Source organism: Balearica regulorum, chromosome 2 (genome assembly GCF_011004875.1).
Source record: "Balearica regulorum gibbericeps isolate bBalReg1 chromosome 2, bBalReg1.pri, whole genome shotgun sequence".
Lineage (NCBI taxonomy): Eukaryota > Metazoa > Chordata > Aves > Gruiformes > Gruidae > Balearica > Balearica regulorum.
Window position 1 is genome coordinate 156,084,633 of NC_046185.1, and position 25,412 is coordinate 156,110,044.

Genomic DNA, 25,412 nt, shown 5'->3' on the forward strand with positions numbered 1-25,412 from the left:
GGCCATAAGCCCAGTCCTCATGTAAGATGCAAAATTCCCTGATGCCGAGTGCAAGCGCATTCTTCAGTCTCCAGCAAAGGAGAGGTTAATCTCAGCTCATATCCCCACTTCACCCTGTGCAGATCCTGTCACATGGGTGCTGTAAATGGTGTGCCACAAATGCAAAGGAAAGACTTTTTACAAAAGGAATATGTATACTCTCAAGTTTGTGGTACTATGGAGCAACTTTTCCTTTCCTGGTTATGTTACCTTACTTTCCTCACTTGCTTTTCTGACAGTCCCTAAAAGACAGGCAATTTTGGTGTAATGTCTTCTCCCCAGTTTATATTTCCTTGATTACCTAAAGGACTTTTGCAAAAGGAAAGATTGTAGGAACAAGCCCTCTACTTGAAAAACTGTTTTCTCTTTTAATTCTGCGCTATGACTGGAGGGAGAAAAAAATAAAAGAAAAAAAAAAGGAAAAAAAATCAAATCGAATTGAAAGGAGATTATTAACCTGGCTTAAATGAACTAGTTGTAACCCAAAAATTACCTACTGGATTCCCCTGGGCCCTTGCACCTGAACAAAGTCACTGATACTCCCTGTACCCACGACTCAGAGCTGGAGGAAAGCGCTGCTGGGATTGAAGGAGTTGTGAAGTCTTCAAAACACCAAGAAGCCTGGGAATGTGCAGTTAGGGCTGAATAACCCTCAGCAAGCCCTCCCGTTTATCACTTAGAAGCAATTATTGTGTTTTATCCAGCCCTGCTTATTGTAACACATCTTGAATCATTAAAAAAAGGGAGGGAAGCTTTCCAAACCAAATGAGCAACTCTTTGAATTTTAGTATCACCTACCAGATGGGTTTCTTTTCCAGCCAGACACACAGTGACATGTTGCCCTATTAGAGCCAGTGGGTGGGAGGAATGGGCTTTTTTTGCCTGTTGTTCCTAATTTGCTTTAGTTTGATCATGGTGCGGCAGCAAGGGGAATAGCTGTTGAAGGACTGAAGGAGCACAGCTGCTGGGTAGCACGTGGACACCACTCCGTTCTGCTGCACAGGGACCGGCAGGTTTTTACATATCTTTCTTAGCAAAGGCAAAAAAAAAAAAAAAATTCTGAAAATCCTTCAAAATCAGTCCCAGAGAGGCTACATTTTCAGGAAGAGATATGAGAAGTACACACAGGAAACATGTTATGCACATGAGGAGCTTGTGCAGGCACCTCCTGTGTAATGTTTCCCAAATGTGCTACTTTTAGTTATTTTTAGGTAATGTAGGAAGTTTGTACAGGCCAAACGCTGTAACACCATTTTCTTATTGCTGCTATAATGCAAAGACTGCTTTGTGCCTGCGCTGGCTTTAAAATAGCTCACATGGACAGGGTAAGCTGTGTTTTCTGAACGAGAAATAGCAAATTTCACTGTTTTCAGGGACATCCTGCCTAGTTCCCTCTTGGGGCAAACATACACTCCAGTGATAAAGCTAACAATTTTTTTTCTTAACACATACAACACATTTTTAGGTGTTACTATGAGAATCTTCAAAAAAAAAAATAATTAATTTAAAATCAATCAGCCATATTTCAGTGTTCACTTCTCGTATAGTGGTATAAGTTCCCACTAATTTCTCCAGCACATCTGTACCTGTGTAGTAATTTGACATTTGACATTTTAAAGAGCTTCAGTGATTTGCTCTGAACAAGTAGAAGAACCTTCTTCTGTGTAACAATTTAACAGCAGCGTAGGACAGTGCTAGCAAGGCAGAGAAGTGTTTCGATTATCTGCGTCGTTTTCTGCTCACTGAGCATCCTGTGAGAGTGCCCCTTCCCAGACTGTGCTATATCAATAGGCAGAGTCCCACTAGCTGAAACGGATCCAAATCCTGTTTCACATTCCGTTATGCCTTCTTTGCAAAGGGACTGCGGTTTTACCCCAGCCAGCAGCTCAACCCTACACAGCTGCTTGCTCACTCCCCCCAGCAGGGTGGGGGAGAGAACTGGAAGCATAAAAATGAGAAAACTCATGGGTTGAGATAAAAATAGTTTAATAATTGAAATAAAATTATTATTATTATTATTATTATTAAAAAGGAAAATAACAGAGAGATAGATAAACAAGAAAGACAAGTGATGCAAACCAAAACAGTTGCTTACCACTGGTAGCAGAGGATAGCTGCGATCCATGCCAGGTTAACTATACATGCATTTTCAGCTGGTGATTATTAGCATATAGACACTATTATTGTGGTTTATGATCCATGAACTAATACTAGAAAAATGTATCAAAGGCACTACGCACCTTTTGAATGGCATTTTGGGTAAACTAATCATCAGTCTCTGATGAAGGCCTTATCTTGAATATGTGAGAAAAGGACCACCTCATTCATTTCCACAAGTTGATTGTACCTAAGAATGTAAGAAATGTCACACAGGATTAGAAATGAGAAGTTTAGCTCTGTACGTGGTCTTCAACATTTGCTGTTAGTGATGCACTGAGAAAAAGGACAGTTAAATGGCGATCTTCCCCTCGCAAGAAATTTACTCAGCTGGAGTTTGCACCTGAATCATCATATTTCTTAGACATCAACAGACCTGTCTAGTCCTCTCCAGAGCCCAGTGATACTTCTGATCTCAACAGCCAGGAACAGGGAGTTCAGTGATTTAGTGTGTTGTCAAAAAGTGCACCCTTTTATTGCTTCAAGCCTGTCGTCTCTAGTGGTTCGATTGCATGAAACAGTGAATAATCATTCCCTGTTCACCGCCTGTCTGCCTTTCATGGTGTTGCAGATCTCTGCCTGTCCTTGATCTTTAATCGTTCCACCCACACTATGCCATGACATCAAGGCAGACTATCACCAGACACAGGTACTTGCAAATCTAGGGCGTTCCTCTAGCAGGAGCGTATGATTCCTGTGGATCTCCTTGTGCAACGCTGCCGTATGCACAGACTTGGTTCAGTGTCCTTCTGTGGGAATATACCTCTCCCCAGTGTCTGCAGAGGGAGCTGACAGTGGTGGTCCCCAAGATACGGATTTCAGCCACTGCAACAGTCTTGTAGGATGAATCCGAGACCCAGATTCAGTGTACTGAAGCATGTTCAGTTATGAGCATGTTGGTCAAAGTCCCCCTCAGGGAGCATGAGGCCCCAGAGCTTTTGATTGCACGGTGTGATACACAGCAGGGACCCTGCCTCTAAGAGGACAACGAATATCCCCTTCCACCAGTCAGAGCCCCAGACAATCTCCCACAGAATCAAAACCCCTGGTTTTGTTTGAAAACTGTGTCTATTGCCATCGTTTGGATTTCTCCCGTGCCTAAGGCTAAGCTACAGTCTGGTCCCAATTCAGGGCGGCATGTACTTAAATCTGTTTCAGCTGCGAGCTGCCCATGTTTTTTGCTGCATGGACTCACTTGCTAACTCAGACAGAGAACATCAGAGTCTGAGTATCATCTAAGTCAGGTCATTAGGTCATTTGAATAATTTCCCTAATTGGTAAGAGCTGTAATAGATGTGCATGGACTTCACAGGTATTTCGGGTAATAAGGTGGGCAAAGTACAGTGTCTTCATTCTGGAAGAGCTAAAGGCAATTGCAATCACCTTTCACAAATTTTCTGTCATCAGTTTAAGCAAAGTCCTCAACTTTTTTTGCACTGGTAATGCTTCCCATCGCAACGGGGCGTTACACACCAATAAAGTCTAATGGTATTGTTTCAAACAGCCTGAACCCTGTGAGCTGGCAAGGGGGATTCAGCAGCAACAGAGATCATGGCGGATTCCCCTTAAGTAGACTTCTTTCATGAAGGTTTAACAATACATGTGTGTGTTTTCATGTAAGAGAGGAAGGAGTGATTTCTGTTGTTAGCTACAAGTTCATTTTTCTGAAGTCAAGAACACAAACCTAAAAATCCCCAGCAGAACTGTTCCCAATCCCCCATTGTGGACTGATTAAGTGAATGCAAATGCCATCTTGCTTGCGAAGGAACCTGCCCTACATTGCATTTGATGCAGTAGCTGATCTTGGACAGAGGTACCATGGTTCTGGCTCCAGCTCCTGGGTTCATCCCTATTGCTTCTGATTTTAGATTTTTCACTTTCAAGTATGCCAGGAATTATGGAGGTCAGTCCTTCTAACCTCCGCAGTCGATGTGATGCAGATGGACAGAGAAAACGTATTCAAAATAAGCAGGTCAAGCAGGAGTTAGATATCAAAATGCAGAAAAATAAAAATTAAGTCCTCTCTGTATTGTTGAAAATGCATTAGTAGCAATCTGGTGTTGACTAAACATTTCTGAAGATAATAACTTCCTGTGCCGGAGCTTTCAGTTGAATCAGAAGTTTGCTATACTATGGAGATTGCAAATTCTTTCTTTCAATATCATAGCTTCTCAATAATGTATTGCCCCTTGTAATTGAATAGTAAAGATGCCAGCCAAAATGAAGATGCCACCTCCCATTTCCCATCCTCCCTGGAAGTTGGCTTGGCAGCAGAATAACCTTCAATAGGAACAATATTATCTCTTCAAATGTAGCGTGGAGTATCGGATGGCTAGTTCTGCAGAGCCCTTATGACCCAGAAACACAGGCAGTGTCATTATTAGTGATGCATTATAGTTCTGAAAAGCTCTTGATGATGCAGACTCTCTAGGTTAACTCTACTGTGTATAATGACCAAAAGGAGAAAAACATGAAAGAGCAGACAGAAGATTGAGGAACAGTGCATAAATAAATATATTTCACTAACTGCTTTCCTCTCTCCCATTCAATTACTGAAGCAAACACAAGATTGCAATGTCTCTTCTTGCTTGTGAAACTGCAGAAATCAAGAAATAAAGTTGCCTGAGGAGGTATTACAGTGCAGAGGTGTAGGGCTTTTTTAGAAATCTTACACAATAAATTAGAAACTATTGCCAAAAAATTGTAATATTTTTATTCCTCCTTTCTTTTTAACTCCATCTCCATACAATTTTATTATTCTTCAACCTTTCATCATAAGAGAACTGTATTTTATTATCTTCTTTTCTTTTTTTTTTTTTTTTTCCCCAAATGTAGAGAATGTGTTTTAGGAACTCAAGAGCAAAGACATTATGAGAGATAACAGGACTGAAATGATCCACAGTTTTGCATTTTCCCAGTGTGCATCCTCTGACTTACTCCTTTCCTTTTAGTGCTCTTCATTTCTAAAATTGCTTATGATTGTTCTATTACAGCTGCTTACAGTATTTATCTTACGTAGTTTGGTGTCATTTGCCTGCTTTGTCTGATTTTCACAATAGAAGTACATGTGCCACCATTAGAGAGGTAATCTTATGTCTGCTACACAGAGGTCTCATAAAAGACACATTTCAAAGACCTCCTATTTCAAAGATACCTGAAAGTATAAAGTAATTTCGCATTGCCCGGCTGCTGCCAGGCATCACACGAGTCCATCAGGCTCACAGACTTTCTGAGGCACTCGCTGAATTTAGGCTGCCACTGATTTACATGACATGATGACTTTTGGCCTGCTGCAGCTCTCACTGAGGTCTCTGAGGAAATGAGTTGTTTCCTGGTGTTCCAGGATCAGGTCCTCTAGAAATCAGGTTGCCTGTAAGGATACTTGCATGGATTTTATTCAGTGTGACTAGGCTAAAGCATACCATAAAGGCAGACGTGTCGCCATCATGCACGCCCAGCATTGTGTATCCTTTCTGACTGATCTCTGGAAGTTTTACGCTTGCATCTCTGCATTTTTTTCAAACATCAGTGCAAACTCTTTGTTGGCCAAAACCTGCACTAGACAATTTCATAGACAGAATTTAAGACAAACAAGTAATGTTTATTTTATGTTGCCATGTTTTTAGTTAACCACTGTGTTACTGAGGATGATTAAGGTAAGATGCTAAGGTCACACGTTCATGTTCATAAATCCATGGTTCTCTGACTATGAAAGAAAAAACAGTTGGAATAAGACAATATGAATTATAAATACAAATAACCCCCTGAGTTTTCCTATTCAGTGGTGCATAATCGATACAAATTCTTTTCAAACCTGAGTATAGTGTGAAGCAAGAGCTATCTTTCTTTTCATGCTTCCTGACTACAATATCATTACGTACCGTAATTGGCTCTGTAAAAACCTATTAGGTAAGATGAGAGAGGAGGTGTGAAATACAGAACCAAACCTGCTTCCTGCTAAAAAGTGTGTCTGAGTCAAAACATTTCACCTTTATTTGAAAAAATGCATGCGACCAAAGAGGCGATGGAAACATGAGAAGCAGTCACAGTGGAAAACGGCTGGCCAAAGCCACTGCTAGGGTGAATAGAGCAAAGTTAAAGTTGGCATCTCCTTCCCCCTCAGATCAGAGCTTCCACAAATAGAGTTGTGAAGTCAATGAGAAAAGACCACATTATCCTTGTGTCTTAGTTAACCTGACCTTTTAAATGTCTTATTTCCAGAGAGGCTGGTTTAAAGATGTCACATTTTATACAGCTGAATGCCATACGATGAAACTTTTCTCTTTCTATTATGTATTTCTTTTTCTTTCCTTCCTTACCTGTCTTCATTCTCTTCCCTTAGTTTCAGAAAGTAAAAATTAACTAGTCACTAAAACCTTAATTTGTCAGTTCAGGTTCTGCCTCAGCAGAGCACTGCAGCACAGAGCTCTGCAAGTGACTTTGGTGAGACATAGACACAGACTGGAAGCCCAGTGTGTGCCGAAGGGTTTTCAGGAAAGGGAGCCGAAAGACTCAGTCCTGCAAATGGGCCCCCACACTTCCAATCGAGCCGTGTTTTTTCCTCATGTCCAAGCGGTGAGCCGCTCTATGTGGAACAACTTGCATGAGTGCAGCCTTATTGCTCTGATGGGAAAAAGTCTTTTGATATTTAATGCAAGTGCAACTCATCAGGATATAAAGGAGGTTTTTAATCATGATGGTTGGTTCCACATAATTCTCTGCAGGCCCCTGTGCATCTGTCAGCCCAGCCTAATTCTGCGCTGCAGCAGACACACCACTCCAGCAGAAGCTCCTTGAGGTGTAGCCGGCAGCTCACCCTTACATCCTTGCAGCCAGCTTGTACATCAGAGTAGAGAGGAAACGAAATGTGGCCATGGCCCCACAGAAAATGAGAAGCCCACTCACTGTCCTCTAAGGACCACAGGGACCCTCTCTGTGCTTGGGAGTCCTGCGGCCTGCGCAGGTGGCACGCTCGTGGCTGCCAACAACAAACCATGGGAGAGGCTCGAGGCGCAGTGCTGTCGGGAACACAGCAGGCAGCCAGGCAGTGCTCTGCTCAAAAAGGGATCAGGTGCATCGCTCCAGGGACGGGTTGGCTACGCTCATGTTTACTTCCTCAACTTGTCTCTGCCCCATGCAACGCACAGGAGGACTGGAGGATGAATTGAAGATGCAATACATTTAAACAAACTCATCAGAAATGACAGAAATGTTATAGGATGCTTACTTAGACAGCAGAATGTTTTCTGCCTCATTCAGGACATCAGTCAGATGAATCTCCATTCTCAGTCATGCATCTGCTGTAGCAAAGGGCACTGCCTCGCAGCATGGGCATTGCACAAGCATAGTTCAGAGCAATGTGTGATTCATTGGCTCAACCACAACAGAGTGCTCCCTCCATAGCTACCCACTGTCACTGCATTCCCTTGCTGGTGCTCCTGGCAGTCGCTCTCTCCCATTGCTTTTCTTTGACATAGATAATTTTTTACATCAGTAATTACTCCCGTCACAATGCTCTGGCTTTTCCTAGTCTCATTTAGATCTGTCTAGAATTTCTGCAATATTAGGTGTTGCTGATGCAGGAGCTAAGAGTATCTGCAGTTGAATTTGACAGAAACACTCTCACTTATTAAACTGGAATATGAGTCCAGACCAAATTATTGCTTCAAATGCTAGGAAGGTCTGTCAAATCATTTCTTAGGCTGGATTCATGATGTTAGCAACACAAGAGCCTATGGTGTGAGTAGAGCTGGTCAATGTATTCATTGCAAATAAATTATTCAATGCATTTGCCTATTTTTTGGCTTGTGAATCATTTGTGAATCATTTCTAATTTCTAATAATGTGTTCATAAGCATTCACCCACATGGATTATAGAACAAATCTCAGCCTAAATGAACTTTGCAAACTATTCACCTTTTACTAGTAATCATCCAGTGTGAATGCAGTAGTTCATTTAAGTCACATGGCATCAGTTATGCTTCATCTTTGAATGATGTAGTCTTTTCTTAAAACAGGAGGCTAGTGATAAATACAAGAACTTTAGGGACAAGTAAACATTCAGGACATTCAGAAAATCTGTGCTATAAATATTAAACCAACCATTATACAGATATTTGAGGAAAAACCCCAAAAAGGGCTGAGCAAAGGTACCTATCACTAACTTTTTGTCTTTTTTGGCTATTCTGCCAGCCCTAGGCATAATGTCAGCTACTATGATGACAACTGTAATGTGAGGTTTTTTCTTTCTTTACTGACAGGTACCAGCAGTGCAGAAGTAAAGGAAAATCGAAACATTGGCAACCTGGAGGATCATCCAATATCCTCTAATGAGAGGGCAAGAGGGGGAACACCTAGCAGTAAGAGGAAAAGACCCTTAGAGGAAGGCAATAATGGCCATTTCTGCAAACTCCAACTCATCTGGAAGAAAGTCTCGTGGTCAGTGACGCCAAAGAATGCTCTGGTTCAGCTACATGAACTTAAACCAGGTTTACAATATAAAATGGTTTCCCAGACAGGTCCGGTGCATGCCCCAGTCTTTGCTGTTGCTGTGGAAGTAAATGGACTTACGTTTGAAGGCACAGGGCCCACAAAAAAGAAAGCCAAAATGCGTGCTGCGGAGCTAGCTCTGAAGTCGTTCGTTCAGTTCCCCAATGCCTGCCAAGCTCACTTTGCCATGGGGAACTGCATCAACCCATCCACGGACTTTACTTCTGATCAGGCAGACTTTCCAGATACTCTGTTCAAGGAGTTCGAACCGTCTACGCACAGCGAGGACTTTTCAGTCTATAACCCCGTTAATAACGAATTGCTTTCTACTGCTTATCGACACGGGCGCTTACTCTGCCATACGCTGGACTTAATGGGCCACAGTAAGCAAAACAAGCACAAGATGGCATCCAAAGCAGAGAGCGAGAAGAACCCGGTGGTGCTGCTAAATGAGCTGCGGTCAGGCCTGCGGTACGTCTGCCTGTCGGAGACAGTGGAGAAGCAGCACATCAAGAGTTTCGTGATGGCGGTGCGAGTGGACGGGAGAACATTTGAAGGCTCAGGACGTAGCAAGAAGCTGGCCAAGGGTCAAGCAGCGCAGGCAGCCCTTCAGGCCCTCTTTAACATTCGGCTGCCCAGCCACATTCCCAGCAGGAGTAAATGTCACCATTTGCCACAGGTGAGAGCTCCTGGGTAGCCATCACCACGTTGGAGGAACTCTTTCAATGAATGGGATTGGTATTGCTGTAGCTGTTGTTGTTCTACCAGACAGTTCCTCTGATGTTATAGCAAGTGCCATGCCACAAAATAGCTCTTTTCTCATAGAAAGAGCCAGATGCCACAGGCAAAAACTCGAAAATCGTATCATGAAATCATTGGGTACAATGTGCAGCCCTTTCCATAGGAGGCATAGATGAGAGGGCGAAATGTAGGGGGAAATACCAACATTTCGATTTGCTAGAGAGAATGATAACGTTGATACAGGCAGAAAAATCAGGTTATTCTGTGGTACTGCATCTTTCTTGGCAGAAAGGAGCCCATAAACAAAGGGATGCCCCATATCCTCCTTTTAGAGTTAATTTTGGACTAGGACAGTACCTTCCAGAGGAGACAGCAATGAGAAGGAATGTGCCTTTGTCAGAGCAAACTCTCCAGACAATTCTGCCACTAGAAAAGTTAAGGAATTTTTTTATTATAGGCTTACTTTTTGGGTAGGTTTTTTTTTTAATTTGTTTTCAAATATGTCGGCAACAGCACAAAGGATGGTGAAAGCTCTGAAGTTTTCCTGGAACAAATATAGAGATTACTGCTATATTCGTACAGAAATTATATATCTGAGATACATACTTAGCACATCAAAATTTCATAGTTGGTCATATGCCAAAGGCTATCTTAGCATTACTCAGATTTCTGTCAATTTTCTAAGTTCAAAGGAATCCAGGATTCACAGACACTGGGAAGCATTACATGGGTTCAAGTAATTTCTTGATTTGTCTGCACTATCATAAAAGGTTTGATCCACCAGCACCAGGAGGTGATCTACCGCTACAAAGCTCCCTTTATAAAGGGGGCTGTTAATGTCCAGGATTTAATGTACAGCACTGGGAGCACTAAGAGTCATTCTGCTGCTGGCTCGCTGTGAGACCCTAGGCAAGTCATTTAAATCCAATACGCTTGTAATAAAAATGAGCATATTATATGAAAGAACACTTCAAGATCCTGAAGTAGTGTATAAATGCAAATTATTAGTAGCAATTCTAATTAACATTAGTAAAGAAGTTCATTAGATGTTCAAAGAGTTGGATAGGGGATGAATGCTTTAGGTGGCATGATTGCCTGCAGGACCCAGGAATCATATTTGGTGACCCAGAAGTTTCTTTCCTATGTTTCAAAAAAGGTAACATGAGAAATGTAAGAAATTCTAAAATACATCATAATTCTCCACCTCTTCCTTTTAATTCTGGTTTGTAAACTCCATGAACCAGTAGGGTAATAACATTTTTTAATAAATGTTATTACCAGTAGGGTAATAACATTTTTTAAAACTTCGCAGAGTGTTTTGCAGGTGTTTTGCAAGCCTTTGCCAACCTAACAGCTCCATCCTCCCAGTGCTCCACTGAAGAACAGATGAGTTTTAAATGAGAAATCCATGCTATTTCCTGCCCTAATTAATTCTGGTATGTAGTTGGCTTTGATGAACATGCCTATCCTTCTCCATGCAAACGTAGCAATTTAATATAAAGAGGAATCTCTAGCCCTATTGGCTGCTTCGCTGCCCCCAGTGAACTTTTCTGGGTGGCTCAGCATGTAAATACCATGCATTCATCTACTAATGGCTTGTCATGTTCTGAAACTGAACCACAAGTATCATCGCCTCAGTTCTTGAGCTCTCTGAAATATTCCCTGGTTGCTTAGCTTCACGATCATCTTTTACCTGAATATCACATCTTACCTGGGTCCCAAATTGTTCACTGGGCAACATATTCTTCAGTGTATATTTCCTTTTTTATGGCCTTTTATCCTTCCTGTAGTCTTCTGCCCTCCTTATCTTCTTCTTCTCGCTGTTCTGGAAGTATAAATGTCAGTGAAAAGGTGTCACTGAACTTTTTCTGTCAGTATTTTTGAGTGGTTATGTATTGTCCAACTAAAAGATTACTTGGGCACTTTTAATGCCAGCATTCAGCACATTAATTGAGAGATAAGCCTTGACACTGATTTCTGCTGCCCTCCTTAGTAGCTGCTCTCATCAATAGACATTGCAGCTGTGACACAAAACCTGAATTTGTGTTACTCACTTAAGTCATGACCCAACTTCCACTGAAGCCAACAGACGTATTTCCACTGATCTCACTTGGGCTATAGCTTAAACATTAAATCCAGAAGCATCTTTACTTGTTCTTGCTGTGTTATGCTGTATCTCATCGAGTGACTGTCTTTACTTGCTGTTTCAGTCAGCCCATCTGGCTGTTTGGTCAGTCGGAGAGAGTGTGGTTCTCACTGAGCTGTGGTCAGAGTCAGCTGCTCCAAAAGCTGTTTCAGCTCCTTCTTGTCTCCCCGATCTTCTGCGAACCACATTTTCAAGGACACATTTCAAGTGACTTTTTCAAAGCTTTTCCTACTTAGCAGGCTCCACTTGTTTTGTGTCCAAAACGGTTTAAAAGCAGAGCAGGAGAGCACCCTGAAACCCAAACATCTTAGAGATAGAATTTGAAATATTGTGGGTTTCTAATTTTTTCACAGAATAAGCAATAACTATTGCCCTATCCAACCATCCACTCTTTTCATGTGCTTCATCATATTTGTTAGGATGTCAGATAGCTAATTCATTGATAGTAGACAAATGAGATCAGCTATAACAGTTTCATCTATATTTTCAATATTTTGTAGAATCCAGGAGTATATCTCTGTTGTTGCCCTTTACAAAAAGTATTCCAGCATGTCTCTGTTCCTGTTCCCCTTGCTGTTGTTAGTGGCGTTAGGAGGCCAGAATTTGACTTTTCCTGATTGCAGCCCTCCTGGAAACAGGAAAAAATCTTGTAATACTGGAAGTCCAGTCATGTTGAACTTACGGATTTCACAGTGTTCGAGAAGATGTCAAAAAAGTTCAGACCTGCTTACAAGCTGGGCCTCCCGACCATTGACATTTCTGCCGTGCTCATCAGGGCTCCCAGGGGACCTGGCATCCCTCAGCCTGGCCCTCAGGCATGCCCTCAGACTGACAGCCACTTTTCCTGCTGACCAAGGGAGATTCTGTGCAAAATGTCAAAAGAGGCACCACATCCTCCCATCTGTCCTGATAGGTGCTGCCTACACAGAAGCCTTCCTGAACTGCCTAGAAATGCAGAGCATAGATGTAAAATATTGCCACCTTGATCACTTCTGATTCAGGCAAAACAAAGAAATGCAAGAATAGCAAAGCCAGAAATAGATGAATTTGCTGGGGCAGCTGCAGTCCAACTTGCTGCTTCAGCTGCTTCTCCTGCCCCTCACCTGCCAACGCTGAAAACCCACCATGAAATTGTGAGCATATTACAATACTGGTGCTTTCTTAAAAGAACATCACTGTACTTCTGATTTTCATCCCTGTGATTGTTCCACAATGTGTTTGTGCTGACTGCAAAATTATACACAAAAAAACCCCAAAACAAAACAAAAACACATCACACTTTACACCAGGAAAAAGTTTTCATCTCATAAAATTGTGGCTTCTTTACAGCCCTCAACAGTACTTTGATCCAGTTCTGTGATTCTCATACAGGTACAATGATGGCTGGAGGACCCGAACTCTTGCCCATGTATAGGGTGAATAGGAGGTAGCTGAGATAATCGAAGGACCAGCTGAAATGGTCACAAGGTTTGCCCATCAATGTGCCAGCTACTGTTCTTCCTCAAACCAGATGTCTTATCTGTGCTATGCCACTGAAGTGCGAGAGAAATACTATTGATGGTCTGAGGCTAGGCACATGTTGACGTGAGTAGCCAAGATAGGAGCCTGGAGATCTGCTAAACTAATGGCAGAGATAAAGTGAGTCAGGAGAATGGAAATTATCACGCATCACTGTGCTCCTTCTCTAAATCACTAAATATTGCTCCTTGTTTCCTAGCATACTTGGTCTGAACTCATATTGTCCATCAAATAATATGCAATTTCTTCAATTATCAGCTTTTGTGAAAGTCTGACAATTGTTTCTCCCTGCCCTGGGAGCTAATTTTCTTGTAATCCAAAATAGGAGGCAACACCAAGGAGCACTAACCCTACCAGCCCTGCAGGGTTTCCACTGGTAGATATCCATCCACACGCTCCCGGGCTTTCCAAGTGCAGTGTGCTCAATTCAGGAGATCAAGGTGACCCTCAACTGCATCTGACCAGTTTACAGATTGTTTTTTTAATCTTGTAGTCCTTCTAATCCATCTCACTCAGTCTGAACAGCGTTCTTACTGCTGTAGAGCAAACCCATTAATTAATATTGCCATAACAAATTAGTAATAGAGGGGTGCTTGGGTTTCAAATGGACCTAAATTAAAAAAGAATAGGTGTGAAAATCGCATTCACTCTGCTTTGAAATGGCTTAACACTGCTGTTGCTGGTTCACATCCAGAGCCTCCAAAGCAGTAGTTGTCAGTTTATTTATTTAAATGAAACCTCATTTTGGTTTGTGTGCATCATGAAAAAGAAGTAGGGTTTTTTTCCCTTTGGCAAATAAGGCTAACCATTTGAATCCAGCTAAACCCCCTATTTGCCAAAAGCTTCATTTGCAGGCCAAAGCAATCTGAGTATCCCCATTGCACTGATTCTTTACCAGAGCAGGTGAAGGATTCCTGCCAGGTAATGTCAGTGTCACCTTGATGAGCGATGTCATGGGAAGAAAACCAGCATACCTCACGCCTCTCATCCACTTCCCTCCAGAAGCCTGTTTCTCTGTGTTGTAAAACTGGTTCATTGTCATGCCGCTTCCTTCACTTTATTTCTCTAACTATCCTCATTTGCCAACTTCCCTGCAACCGTGCCCTCTCACCTGTGTCGCAATTAAGCTGGGGCTGAGGTTGGCAGTGATGGATTTGACTCTGGTGCAAAGAGGGACAGCACATGGAGCTGGCATTGAGCTTTGAGAAGCTGTTCTAGCATGTTTATGTGAAGAGCTTTTTCTGGTCAAGTGACCAGGTACATTTCTTTATGACAGTCTCTGCTTTCTCCTGCACAAAGAGAAGCAGCTGATAGGTATGCATGTAGCTCCTGACAGCGAGATGCAAGAAAGGGAAATGGTGGGGACTGGAGACATGTCTTGGCAATACAAATACTGTTTGATTTTCAACCACCTATTTCTGACTCTGTAGGTGGGGAAAGTGGCTTTTTATAATCAGAGCAACAGGCAGTCGAGACGTATATAGGATTACAGTTTCTTAAGCAAAACAATGGCAAAAGAACCAATTTAGAGGCACAGCATTAGTGCACTGGATACTGTTATTATTATCCTGGCTGCTAATAAGATTGCAGTCACTTCTAAGCTTACAGTTGAGGAACCAGGACCACGTCCTTACCCCTCATTGAAGTCCACAATAAAGGTGATTATTGCCCCAGAAGGATTACAGCTTGAGTCTTAGATGAAGAAATTGCCATGTTTTAATGTATATAATCCATGAAAGATCAAAGGGAGACGCAGAAGAGCTACCTACATGGAATCACGGGAAACAAATTAACAGGGTAGAAAGGGCACCAGTCGCTTGCTCTTACAGCATCAGCATATACGTGTAGACACATTTCTTCCTTAGAAAACCAGACATCATTGCAAAATAGCATATTACTTTGCATCGGCTGGGCTACAGTAGTCCTCCAGCTATCTGCAGCAGGAAGAGTGTCTGAGTCGGTGCATCCATCTCCACCCTCTATACCTCTCTCTTTTGCTCCTCGTTGCTAGCCTGTAATTCCCTGCTCCCTCCCGGCCATAGGTAACTCCAGCAGGATCCCAAAAAGATTCCCCTGCACTTGCCTTTAAGTCCTACTTTATATAGAGCGTGCTCAGTGCTGTCAGAGCATTAGGTATGCTAAACCAAACTCTTCTGACGGAGATGTTAAAGTCTAAATATACCACTCACCGAATTAATAATACTTAGGAGCACTGTAATAATGATGGTAATTTGTTAATGAACGGCTGATCTTCATTTACAGAAATGAAAAAATAATTTTAATATCTTCAAGGAAAAAAATCTTTAAGGCTGAAAGGCATTTTTTCAGGAGTACATATGCTTATGTAATTTAAGATTATAAGCAACCCAAGCCCCTTCTTCCACTGAAAAGGAAAAATAAAAATATTTAATTTTCCTTTATAAAGACTCTGAAGCATCCACTGTGATTACAGTGCATTTAGAGTGGGGTGAGTCTGATTTAGCCATCTGACTCGTCTGCTGGCTGCTCTTTTAGCGTAGTTGCAAACACTTCATACCATCCATACATCCACAGAACCAGCATTTGATTTCTCTCTCCCCTTCAGAGCCTAGATTGCTTATTAACCATGGCTAGTGAGACACAGCGTGGACTCTGCTGACTTCTGCTATTTACCACGATGAACCAGCCTTGCCTATCCAGGAAGCTGATGGTGTGGATCTGATTTGTGAAGAATTATTATTTGTGCAACCCATTATGGTGAGACAGTTTGTGCAGAATGATTAGGGCTCCAGCAAGCAGCAGAGCTAGTTAGTACATGAAAGCTGAATCCCAGTTTGGTGTCATCCACACATAAAACTTCCTTCTAAATCAGACACTCTCGCAGCTGTCAGAGTCGCCTTTGTTGCTTTCTGGCTTTGTAAGTGAGCTAGGGACACGTCAAAAAGCTCCCGGCAAGCTGGCCCTCGTTAAAGCTCCCGCTTCGTCCTGGACTTGCATCCTGACATTGTTTATGATGCTTCATTATTATCTACTTAATACAAGCCATGATCGTTCTGCTCCACTAAATGGAGCTGTAATACAAGCGCCCAGAGTGAATTCTTCTTTGGTCGAGTTCCATGCAAAGCCTTCTCTGTTTGAGCCGGAGTGTTACAGTCATGCCAAAACCGCGGGTTTTATCTATTTTTATCTGTAGTCACATCTAGGAAGCCTTAATTATTCAAATAGATTTTTCCTTCTATGTGCAGAGTATCAGAAGCAAGCTCCTACCATTTATTTTACGATGACTACCTCCCTCTTGTGGTCCTTGTGCCAACCGCGTGGCAGGCAGATCATCGCCCTGCGAGGGGAAGACTAATAACACAAAATGCCAGCGCACCTTGGAAAGGTGGCAGCTCAGAGCCTGCAGTTTCCCCAGTGATGCTGCTGCGCAGCCCACTGTCACACGCAGCACCGCTCCCTTCCTGCTGAATAACGGGGAACATCTTTGTCCGGTTTATTTTATTGCATATCTTAGCCTTTAAATAGTGCATTTGTATAGTAATTTTGGAGGAAACCAACATTTCTCCTGCCCCTTTATCTCAGCTAAACTGCTTATGCATACTGCAATGTGAAAGGATTATATACATACACATACACACACACACAAAATAGTATGCATGTCATAAAATTCAATAGGTGGAATATATTGAGGGCTTAATCTTAGGATTGTTGAGAATTAATGGACAGAGCAGTCTTTAGACTTGTTGATATAATGGGTGTATAATATGATTTATGTGTTGAGACATTTATACAATTGAGCAAAACTAGAGAATCGGCTCATGTTCTTTGAGAGAGTAAAATCCTTTGTTGTTCATTTAGTTCTTTCTTTATACGAACATCTTACAACTGAGTTTGGATCTCTAATGGGAGAAAAATTTATCAGAGCAAGGTGGTTTTTTCCTTTTTTTCACATGCATGATGCATGATGTGAACTTTTGTTAAGATAAAGTACTTTTCAAAACTCCTGAGAAATAGAAATGGGAGATAAATATGCATATTCACTGGGAAAGTGGGCAAATTATCCACCTCCTTTCATCACAAAGTTTTATTCAATGAAAACAATCAATATTGTCTACGTCTCATGATACCCATCAGCTTCTTAGACTGAATTCTAAGAAACATAAAATATTAATTCATCCATAAACCTTTCCTCCTCCACCTTAAATACTTCAATATTCTCTTTCAACAAATTCATGTTGCTTCTTCATCCTTTCTAGTTTTCTAATTGATAAGTCAGAGTTTACTTCCCAGCAAGCTAACTATTATTTCCTATTGTCTTCTGAACTGGAGTACACATTTGATATGAAAGCACCTAAGCATGATTGCTCTTAACTTACTTGTCATCACATCTGCTGCAGACACCAGCCATGTAATCAGACCCGAATTCTGACAATGGTACCTTAAAATCAGTGCTACACTGAGATGTCACCCAAATGAGCCCATGCTACTGAAGCCACACTGATTTGCTGTATAAATTCCCTGTGTGCTGTTTCTTCTCACTCTCTTTATCCAGTTCACCTTTAAAAACGAAAGGTGGAAAGAGAACATTTCCTGAACAAACATAGTCAAGTGAACAAAATAAACATGTTTTGGGCTGTTCAGAGAAAAAGCCTAAGCATCCCCTGATTTCTAGATTCTTCTGTTCATGTCATTTCATTGTTGAGTTCCTATTTTTAGGCCATCTTCTATGAACTGGGCACTATTACTCACAGAAATAATTATAATCAACTCCTTTCCCTTCTATGTGGGTCATTGCTTTATTAGGTTAAACACAAGGAATAATGTGAGTCTCCAAGGTCTTGTGGGGACAGTGAAGTTGGCAACACCGGCTTCATTTCTTCTTTGACAATTAGTTTCTATCCAAATCAACTCCGCCCTATACTTTTAAGGAATAATCCTCTCAGGGAGATTAGAGAATAAACTCATTACTCCAGCACCCTCTTTTATTCCCTTTTCCTTGCTACACACACAAGTCATTCTAACCCTCAGTGCCTAATGACCCTTGTACACTCATTATATGGACATTAGTTCATAACAGCACCACAAATAAACTGTTAGGGCTTGGTTGTCCTGGTCATTGCAGAGAAACAGTGTCCAAGAGAGGTGCAGAAACTGAACATGCTTGTTTAAACCTGATCCAGCTACACAGAAACCCTCCACAAACCAAGTCAATGGCCATCAATGTGCAGCAGCCAAAAAAGCTGAGCTAGAAATTAAGAGGGAGCAGTGGTTGATAACACAACAGGCATAAAGTCAAGCTCCTTGAAGGCTCACGGTTGTGCCAGCAATGAGGGGCAAATGACTTGACTGATGCGAACCAGAAGATACAAATCAGAACCACGCTGAAGCTTTTGTGTCTGAATATCAGCAATTCAGACGAACCTGGAAACAGATCACATAGCTGTTAAAACTGTTCTCTGAGCCAAAAGGTAGCAGTTGCACCATAGCAGCGTGATTCACCCAAAATAGTGTCCTATAGTCATGCTTATAGCGGCTCATAACATGATAACATGGAGAGAAGAGGAATGACCCATGAGGGTCCCCATTCTGGAAAACACCTTCACAGATGTTAAAAGTAGTTATCAGCTCCCACCTGAGAAAAACAAAAAAAGCTCTGGTGCATACATTCCTATGGATCATACAGACCATTGGGCGTGCAGCTCAGCTCCAGGGTTTTGCTATTCCCAGCCAGGACTGGCAACACGTTAAAACCCTGCCGTATTTTGCTGCCATTTCTGGCGTTGCATGTTTTCCCTTTAGTGCTCAGCTAAAGGCCACTCAGGATTTTTTCTTCAATCCACAGAGGGAACTAACATTGTATTATTAGCGCAGGCTGGCTGCTGTGACTTTCCAGTACTGACTTCTGGTCATAGTCCTGCTCTCCCGGAGCATGTCTTTGGTGCTTGATGACTTGAGGGTCTCACTTGGAAGTTCATCTTAGTGTAGAGAAACATGGTATAGAGTTACATGGACATTACCAGATCAGCAGGCATGAGTTCTTAACACAAAAATATCTTTGCACATTTTGTGCTTGTCTTCTTCAAAAATACACCTTCTTCAGTCCTGTAGCTCATTCCTGCTGATCATAATTCATACACATCTGTCTGGTCTCTGATGGCTTAGGCATGACCTAAACCATCAACATTTACTGTGGCGAGGATCTCAGCACGGCTAGAGGAGTCTGTGGATTGTATTTGCCCCTCCACTAGGTGCTGGCTCCTAATCAGAGAAGACAGCAAGACATCTAAAATTTTTTTATTTGCTAAATAAGCTGATTATATTTTACTCAAATTCACCAAAAGTTCTGAAAAACAAAACCATAAAATATTGCCATATGAACCCTCAAGTAGAAATTATTTATTCCCTTCCTTTTTTTCTTTAGCATAGGATATTTTTGGTCACAATCATAATAATCCTAGTGATAGGAGATGCCCTCTGCTTTTCCAGGGCAAGAACCTTCAGCTGCATGTTTTACATTTTGACTTTGAGGGAAATCAAAGTACAAGAGGGATGAGGCTGCTGCTGTCACCACATTCTGGAGAGCACTGAAGGAAAGAAATGAATAGCATTCCCCAAAACATTGGCAAGCTACAGTGCATAAATTTTCCTTTTAAATCCTGTATTCTTGAAAAAAGAAAGCAACATGACTTTCAGATTTACTAGTCTTTGATGCAGATATTTTGAAATCTTTCTCTCTATGAATAGACAGGAGCCTATGTAATTTTCAGAAAATTACATTTGTGCCTGCATCTTTTCTTGGACATTCGTGAACTTAGAGACATCTTAAGCCCTCCCTCACTCAAAAAGGGGGAAAAAAAGTTCAGTCTCCTTTATATATCAAAAATCAAGCAAAGAAGCCAAACTAGAAAGTCCTTACAGGCAGACTAACATCCTTGCCATGTAAATGAGCTGAAATCAAGCAGATGTCTGAGCAAAGCTTCCCCATGGCAGAGTGGGAGCAACTTGTGCAAAACCGAGGGATCTGTTGGGGAACCCTCGATAACAACAGCTCACCAGATAAATGCCAATGAGGCTGAATTGAGTAGCGGGAGAGAAAGAAACATTGCAAAGACAAGCTGGGGGGGGGGGGGGGGGGGGGGGGGGGGGGGGGGCGGGGGGAAGAATAGCTTCCAGGCTACCTTTGACAGAAATTGATCTGAGCAAATTAAACACTCGTATTGTAGTGGTTAGCAGCTTTTTTTTTTTTTTCTTCTCCCTTTCGAAACATGAGATGCCGGCGGGGAGATCAGCACGGGCAGTTTGCCTTTCCTAGGCAGTAGTATCTGGTGTGTGGAGCAGGGCTGCTCTCAGCTGCAGATGCGAGGGGAACGCGGTGGGGTCGGGAATAGAAGCTTAAAATAGAGAAACCACTCCACCAAGGACCTGGGAACAGTTTTTCAAGGTGAGGGGCAGAACCGACACCTTTGGTGAAAATCAGGCAAAATCCCCAAGTGTGGGAGGGAAACTGCTGGAGTTCTGGCACAGTCCTGAGGTGAAGTCCTTGCAGAGGTACACATAGGGAAGCGCTTTGATGGTGGCTGGGAGCTGTGTTTCGCTAGCCGTGCCACATACTGTGTTCTGGGAGCTTATTTCTTTGTATATATACTTGCTAGCATTACAAATATTAAAAGTCCTTTTTGTGGTTGGGAAATTAAGGTGAATAACTGAACCAATATAAACTGAAGTTGCTCTGATATATGTGAGCATGAAGCCACAAAACAATGTGGGAAGCTAATGCCTTTATTCCATATTCCCACAGGCGTAAACCAGAGCAGAACTTGAACCTGTGGATTTATAGCGAATAAAATATCAAAGTTATCCTGAAATATGTTGCAGCTGTTTCTCATTCCATCATGCAGCTGATAAATACCTAATCTCCAGTTCAGGCCTCTCTATTTAAATAAGCACAGTAAAAAGTTTAGCTATCTCTGACTGAACTACTTCAGCTGAATATCTTTAGTTCAGTGCTTCTGGCCCCTATTAAATGCAATTCAGATAAAGTCTGTTTTCTACTAGTATTTGTTTCTCTCTTGACACAGTTGATATCTGTTCCTGCTGAATGTTTTCAGACTGGAAGAAAAATCTACTGAAAAATACATTATTTAGTAAACATAACTAAGCATCACTAATACTAGGAGGACAGAGGATTTCTTCTGTGTTAGCTGTGTTAACAAACACGTTGCTCTCTACGGGCAGTCTCACCCCCACCATTAAAATTGATGATTTGGCAAAGCTGGAACCTAAAAAGAAAAAGGGGACTACATCTTCCCCTGTAGCACAGCAGGCAGGCAAGAGCTGTGAGACACCCTCACTTTGTCATATATTCTGCTTACTTCCTATCTATCTGCTTTACGAGCTGCCTTTTTGCCCTGACGGTGTCAGGCAGCTGCCGGCTCCGCGCGCCCCGCTGCAGGCAGGGAGCGGGCAGGTCTGCCGTGCCCCACGCGTGGCCAGCTCCCACTCCCGTGCCGTGGTCTCCTGCAGCACAAGCTCACACGTGGCTTCCAAAGCGCTCAGCCTTAATTCCCTTTCCTGGCTCTGCTTGTCCTGTTGCTGGTTTCCATGTTCCCATTCCGACACTTCGGTTATTAGGAATGGTCTCCTCTCCCCTGGCATGCCTCATCCAGGCAGGAGCAGGCTGGAGCTGGAAGTAAAAAAGCAGCTATGAGAACAATTGAGTAAAATTTTAGGTCAAATGTTAGGTGCCCCATCCTTGTGATAATCGCCTGCCTTAGAGCACATCATTAACACAATTGCACTTGCAGCGAATTAACAGTGATTTGTACAGAGGCACAAAATCAAGTGTAATAATAATACGTACGTATGAAAAACAACAGGATCACTAACTAATTAATTAATAACTGGTTACTGATTAAAAGGGGAGCATTTGGAGCTAAATGTGTCCTTGACAACACTAACAGGATTGGTTTAGCACTGATTATATTTTACAATCAGACATATAAGTGCAAATAATTGCTTCCACTATATCACGGAATTAGTTCCATGACAGTTCAGCTGATTACTTCAAGCTTTTATCTGCGTTTTGTAGCTGCAAGATCTGCTACCATTTTGCACCTTGCTAGCTGGTAGCAAAGCACTCTTGTCTGTTTACATGTATTGCATGTAATGTAGCAGGAGAAGCAGAATCAATACTGTAGATATATACAGTACCTGCATCACAGAGGTTACCACGCTTGGAAAATAGCTGATGAAGACTTGAGGTAATGAGCTGAAACATCCTGAAAGTAATCCCTAGCAGCACTAAAGACAATGATATAACTTCACCTGACATGGGTAATCCTCCACAGACTGAGGGAAGCATAATTTTTTCTGGAAGGGAGTTTTGTGGTCCACTGAGAGTTTGAGTGAGATATGGGATATACCTTACGAGTGAGGAACAGCTCGTAACTCAGAAGAGGTGGAACCTAAATGAAGTCACAGAGGTCATTCTTACTTTATCACTGGGGGAAATACGCCCTGTATATCACTCAGCCTTTTCATGCATTTAGTTACTGGGGTAATTCTGGGTGTAACAAATTGTTCATGTTTTTTTTTTATCTTGCATTTCATGAACGAAAAGCCTTCAAAACAATTACAAACAATTGCAGAGGGACCATTTTCCCTATGAGTCCAAAGCTAGGCTCCTTGACAGATACGGACGATAAAGATGTCCCTTGTCATTGCAGGGGGGATTGGACTAGATGACCTCTAAAGGTCTCTTCCAACCCAAACTATTCTATTATACTATGATTCTATAATATCTTTAATGAAATACATGGGAACTATGTGGTTCATGTAGGGTATGGAGCTATTGGCTAAACATTTTTGTTCTCTTTCAGTACTTTTTTTGCTGCTGCTGCAGTGCAGAAGCTAGAAGGGTCAATGAAGCAGTCAGAGAAGTTTGCCCATCCTTTTATCTCCCTCCATGGTAGCAGCCATTCACGTGATGTGAATATTTCTGCAGAATAGATTTCCATGCATGTCTTCAGATGGCTTTCCTAACAAAATCAGCTTTCTGTGATCAGCTTTCTGCTGCTCCTAGTAACCCTTGAGACTGTTCTATATTTGATAGCAGCAGATATCTCAAGATACTCAGCCTCTATCTATACAATATAAAAATGGGAACTTTGTAGAAGTAAAAGCAGCCCAAGTTAGTCCTGCACAGCGGGCAATGCAATTTCCCCCAAGGCAGCAGCCAGCAGGCCTTGACAAGACATACCAAAACATACCAAGACATACTCCATTTGGTCCTATTTCTTCTCTTCTTAACACAAGGGGCCTGTGCATCGTCTTTTTTAAAGGTATGAGCCTATTTGAGCCTACAGAGTTACACAGAGTGTAAGAAAAGTCTTGGACTTAGTAAGTGATTCCCTGTGGCTGCATGTTATCAAACTATTTTTTAAAGCCTACACAATGAATCGAATTGGTGTAATTATGATACTGCTGTGGCTGTGACCTGAAACAGGTTTTGATATGTTGCATCTCAATTTGTTCCCTTCAGGAGACGGCTGGACTTCTCTTTTTCACATAAATGGAATTCTTCAGGGTGGGGTGGGAGTTGTGTAAAAATGTGGGCATCTGGCAGCCTCGTGGAGCACCTGGTTCTGACCTCAGCATCAGGCGGGAATCCTTTTGCTGGCAGGACAACATTGTCCCAGACTTGGAGGGTACCGCAGGTTCAGCACCACCAAGCTGCACCTGTGCTGAGCACAGGAGCCCACAGCGGCGCTGACCTGGCTCCTGTGGCGTGTGCACACCCAGAGCTTGTGCAAAAGCTCCTCCTGCCACGTCTTGGCAGCTTCCTCCTCCCATACCAGCACTGAGGAGGTTGGAAGAGGAGTAATGGATTTTGCTGCAAACACGGTGTCGATGGGATTGCGGAGGCATCCCACTACAGAGGCATGAAGTCTGTGCATTTTCTCTTGGGGTAGCCCAGCTGCCATGGACATCTCATACTTTCTGTAGAGTGGTAGATTGCATCCAGAAGTCCTGTTTCTGTAACACATACATGGGTCCTCTAGCATCAATTAGCTGTCAGTGTGGGAATACACAATACAAGAAAGAGGAGGACTTCACTGTACTAATTAGTTTTTTTCATATAGAATTTTTTTCTCTTTTATGAGATCTGTGGGGTTCTTTGTTCTTTATACTGTACAGAACAAAGTAATGGGTGACACTGCAGTAACCACTGGGACACAGTGCACTCTAATGGGTTCCCTGTGGACGGAGAGGCTGAGCCCATGTGTTGGTCTGGGACAAGACTGGAAAGGGCAAATACGAGGGCAGCTTGATTGGTGGGGCCAAGGGAGCAGGCATGAAAAAAGCATCATTTGCTGTATTTGTACCTATGTTGGTAACCCAAAATTGATCATCTGAGTTTAAGTGCATTCCAGTAGCAGCTGTGACCAATTTCGTTGTTTTTCAATGCAGTGTGTTGCCAGTTCAAGGCACCATTAGTAATCCTAACAAAGCTATTTCTCCTTCTCTCAAATAGTAACATAAACTCAGATATGGAATTATTAAATTCTCCTTTTTTTCTAACATACCTGGTTCTGATTTCTGAGGGGCCTAACTAGCAAAACGCAGAAGGTTGAGAAGTGGTTGATTAGAGGTTCAGCTGTAAACTGGAAATGCAGTAAGTCAGATGTCTGTTGATGAGTCTACTGTGGTACATTTACTACAGGAAGATGGGGCAGGTGCTAAAACCTTTACTTAGCAAAACTGAGGCCAGTCAATGTTGACACTGGATTAAACAGGAGCATTTGTTGTATTTGGCAGCTGTGAAGGGGTTTGCAGTTTGTCAGAGAAAGGGAGCAGTCTGTGAGGGGATTGTACGCAATATTTCAGGAGATGACTGAGCCAGTGGTAGGAGAAAAGTAAGTGGGTGTACTGGTTTTGGATGGGATGGAGTTAATTTTCTTCAGAGCAGCTCATGTGGTGTTAGGTTTTGGATTTGTGGCCAAAGTAGTGTTGATAACACACTGATGTTTTAGCTACTGCTGAGCAGTATCAGGGACTTCTCTGCTTCTCGATCACCCCACCAACGAGTAGGCTGGGGGTGCACAAGAGGTTGAGGGGGACACAGCTGAGACACCTGACCCCAACTGACCAAAGGGATATTCTATACCATATGAAGTGCTCAGCAATAACAGCTACGGGAAGAAGGAAGAAGGGGGGATGTTCAGAGTTAACGCATTAATAATAGACCCATTAAACTGCCTTTACCTCAACCCATGAGTTTTCTCACTTTTACACTCCTGATTCTCTCCCCCATCCAGCTGGGAGGGAATGAGCAAGCAGCTGC

At 42.3% G+C, this 25,412-nt stretch overlaps 1 protein-coding gene across 1 annotated transcript in view; it reads left to right on the forward strand.

Annotated features, from left to right (window-relative positions):
• Positions 1–25,412, forward strand: part of ADARB2 (adenosine deaminase RNA specific B2 (inactive)) — a 313,365-nt gene that overhangs the window by 202,421 nt on the left and 85,532 nt on the right. Inside the window, exon 3 of the mRNA XM_075746581.1 lies at positions 8,457–9,364. Coding sequence (XP_075602696.1) covers positions 8,457–9,364 — 908 coding nt within the window. The remainder of the gene's footprint in view (positions 1–8,456; positions 9,365–25,412) is intronic.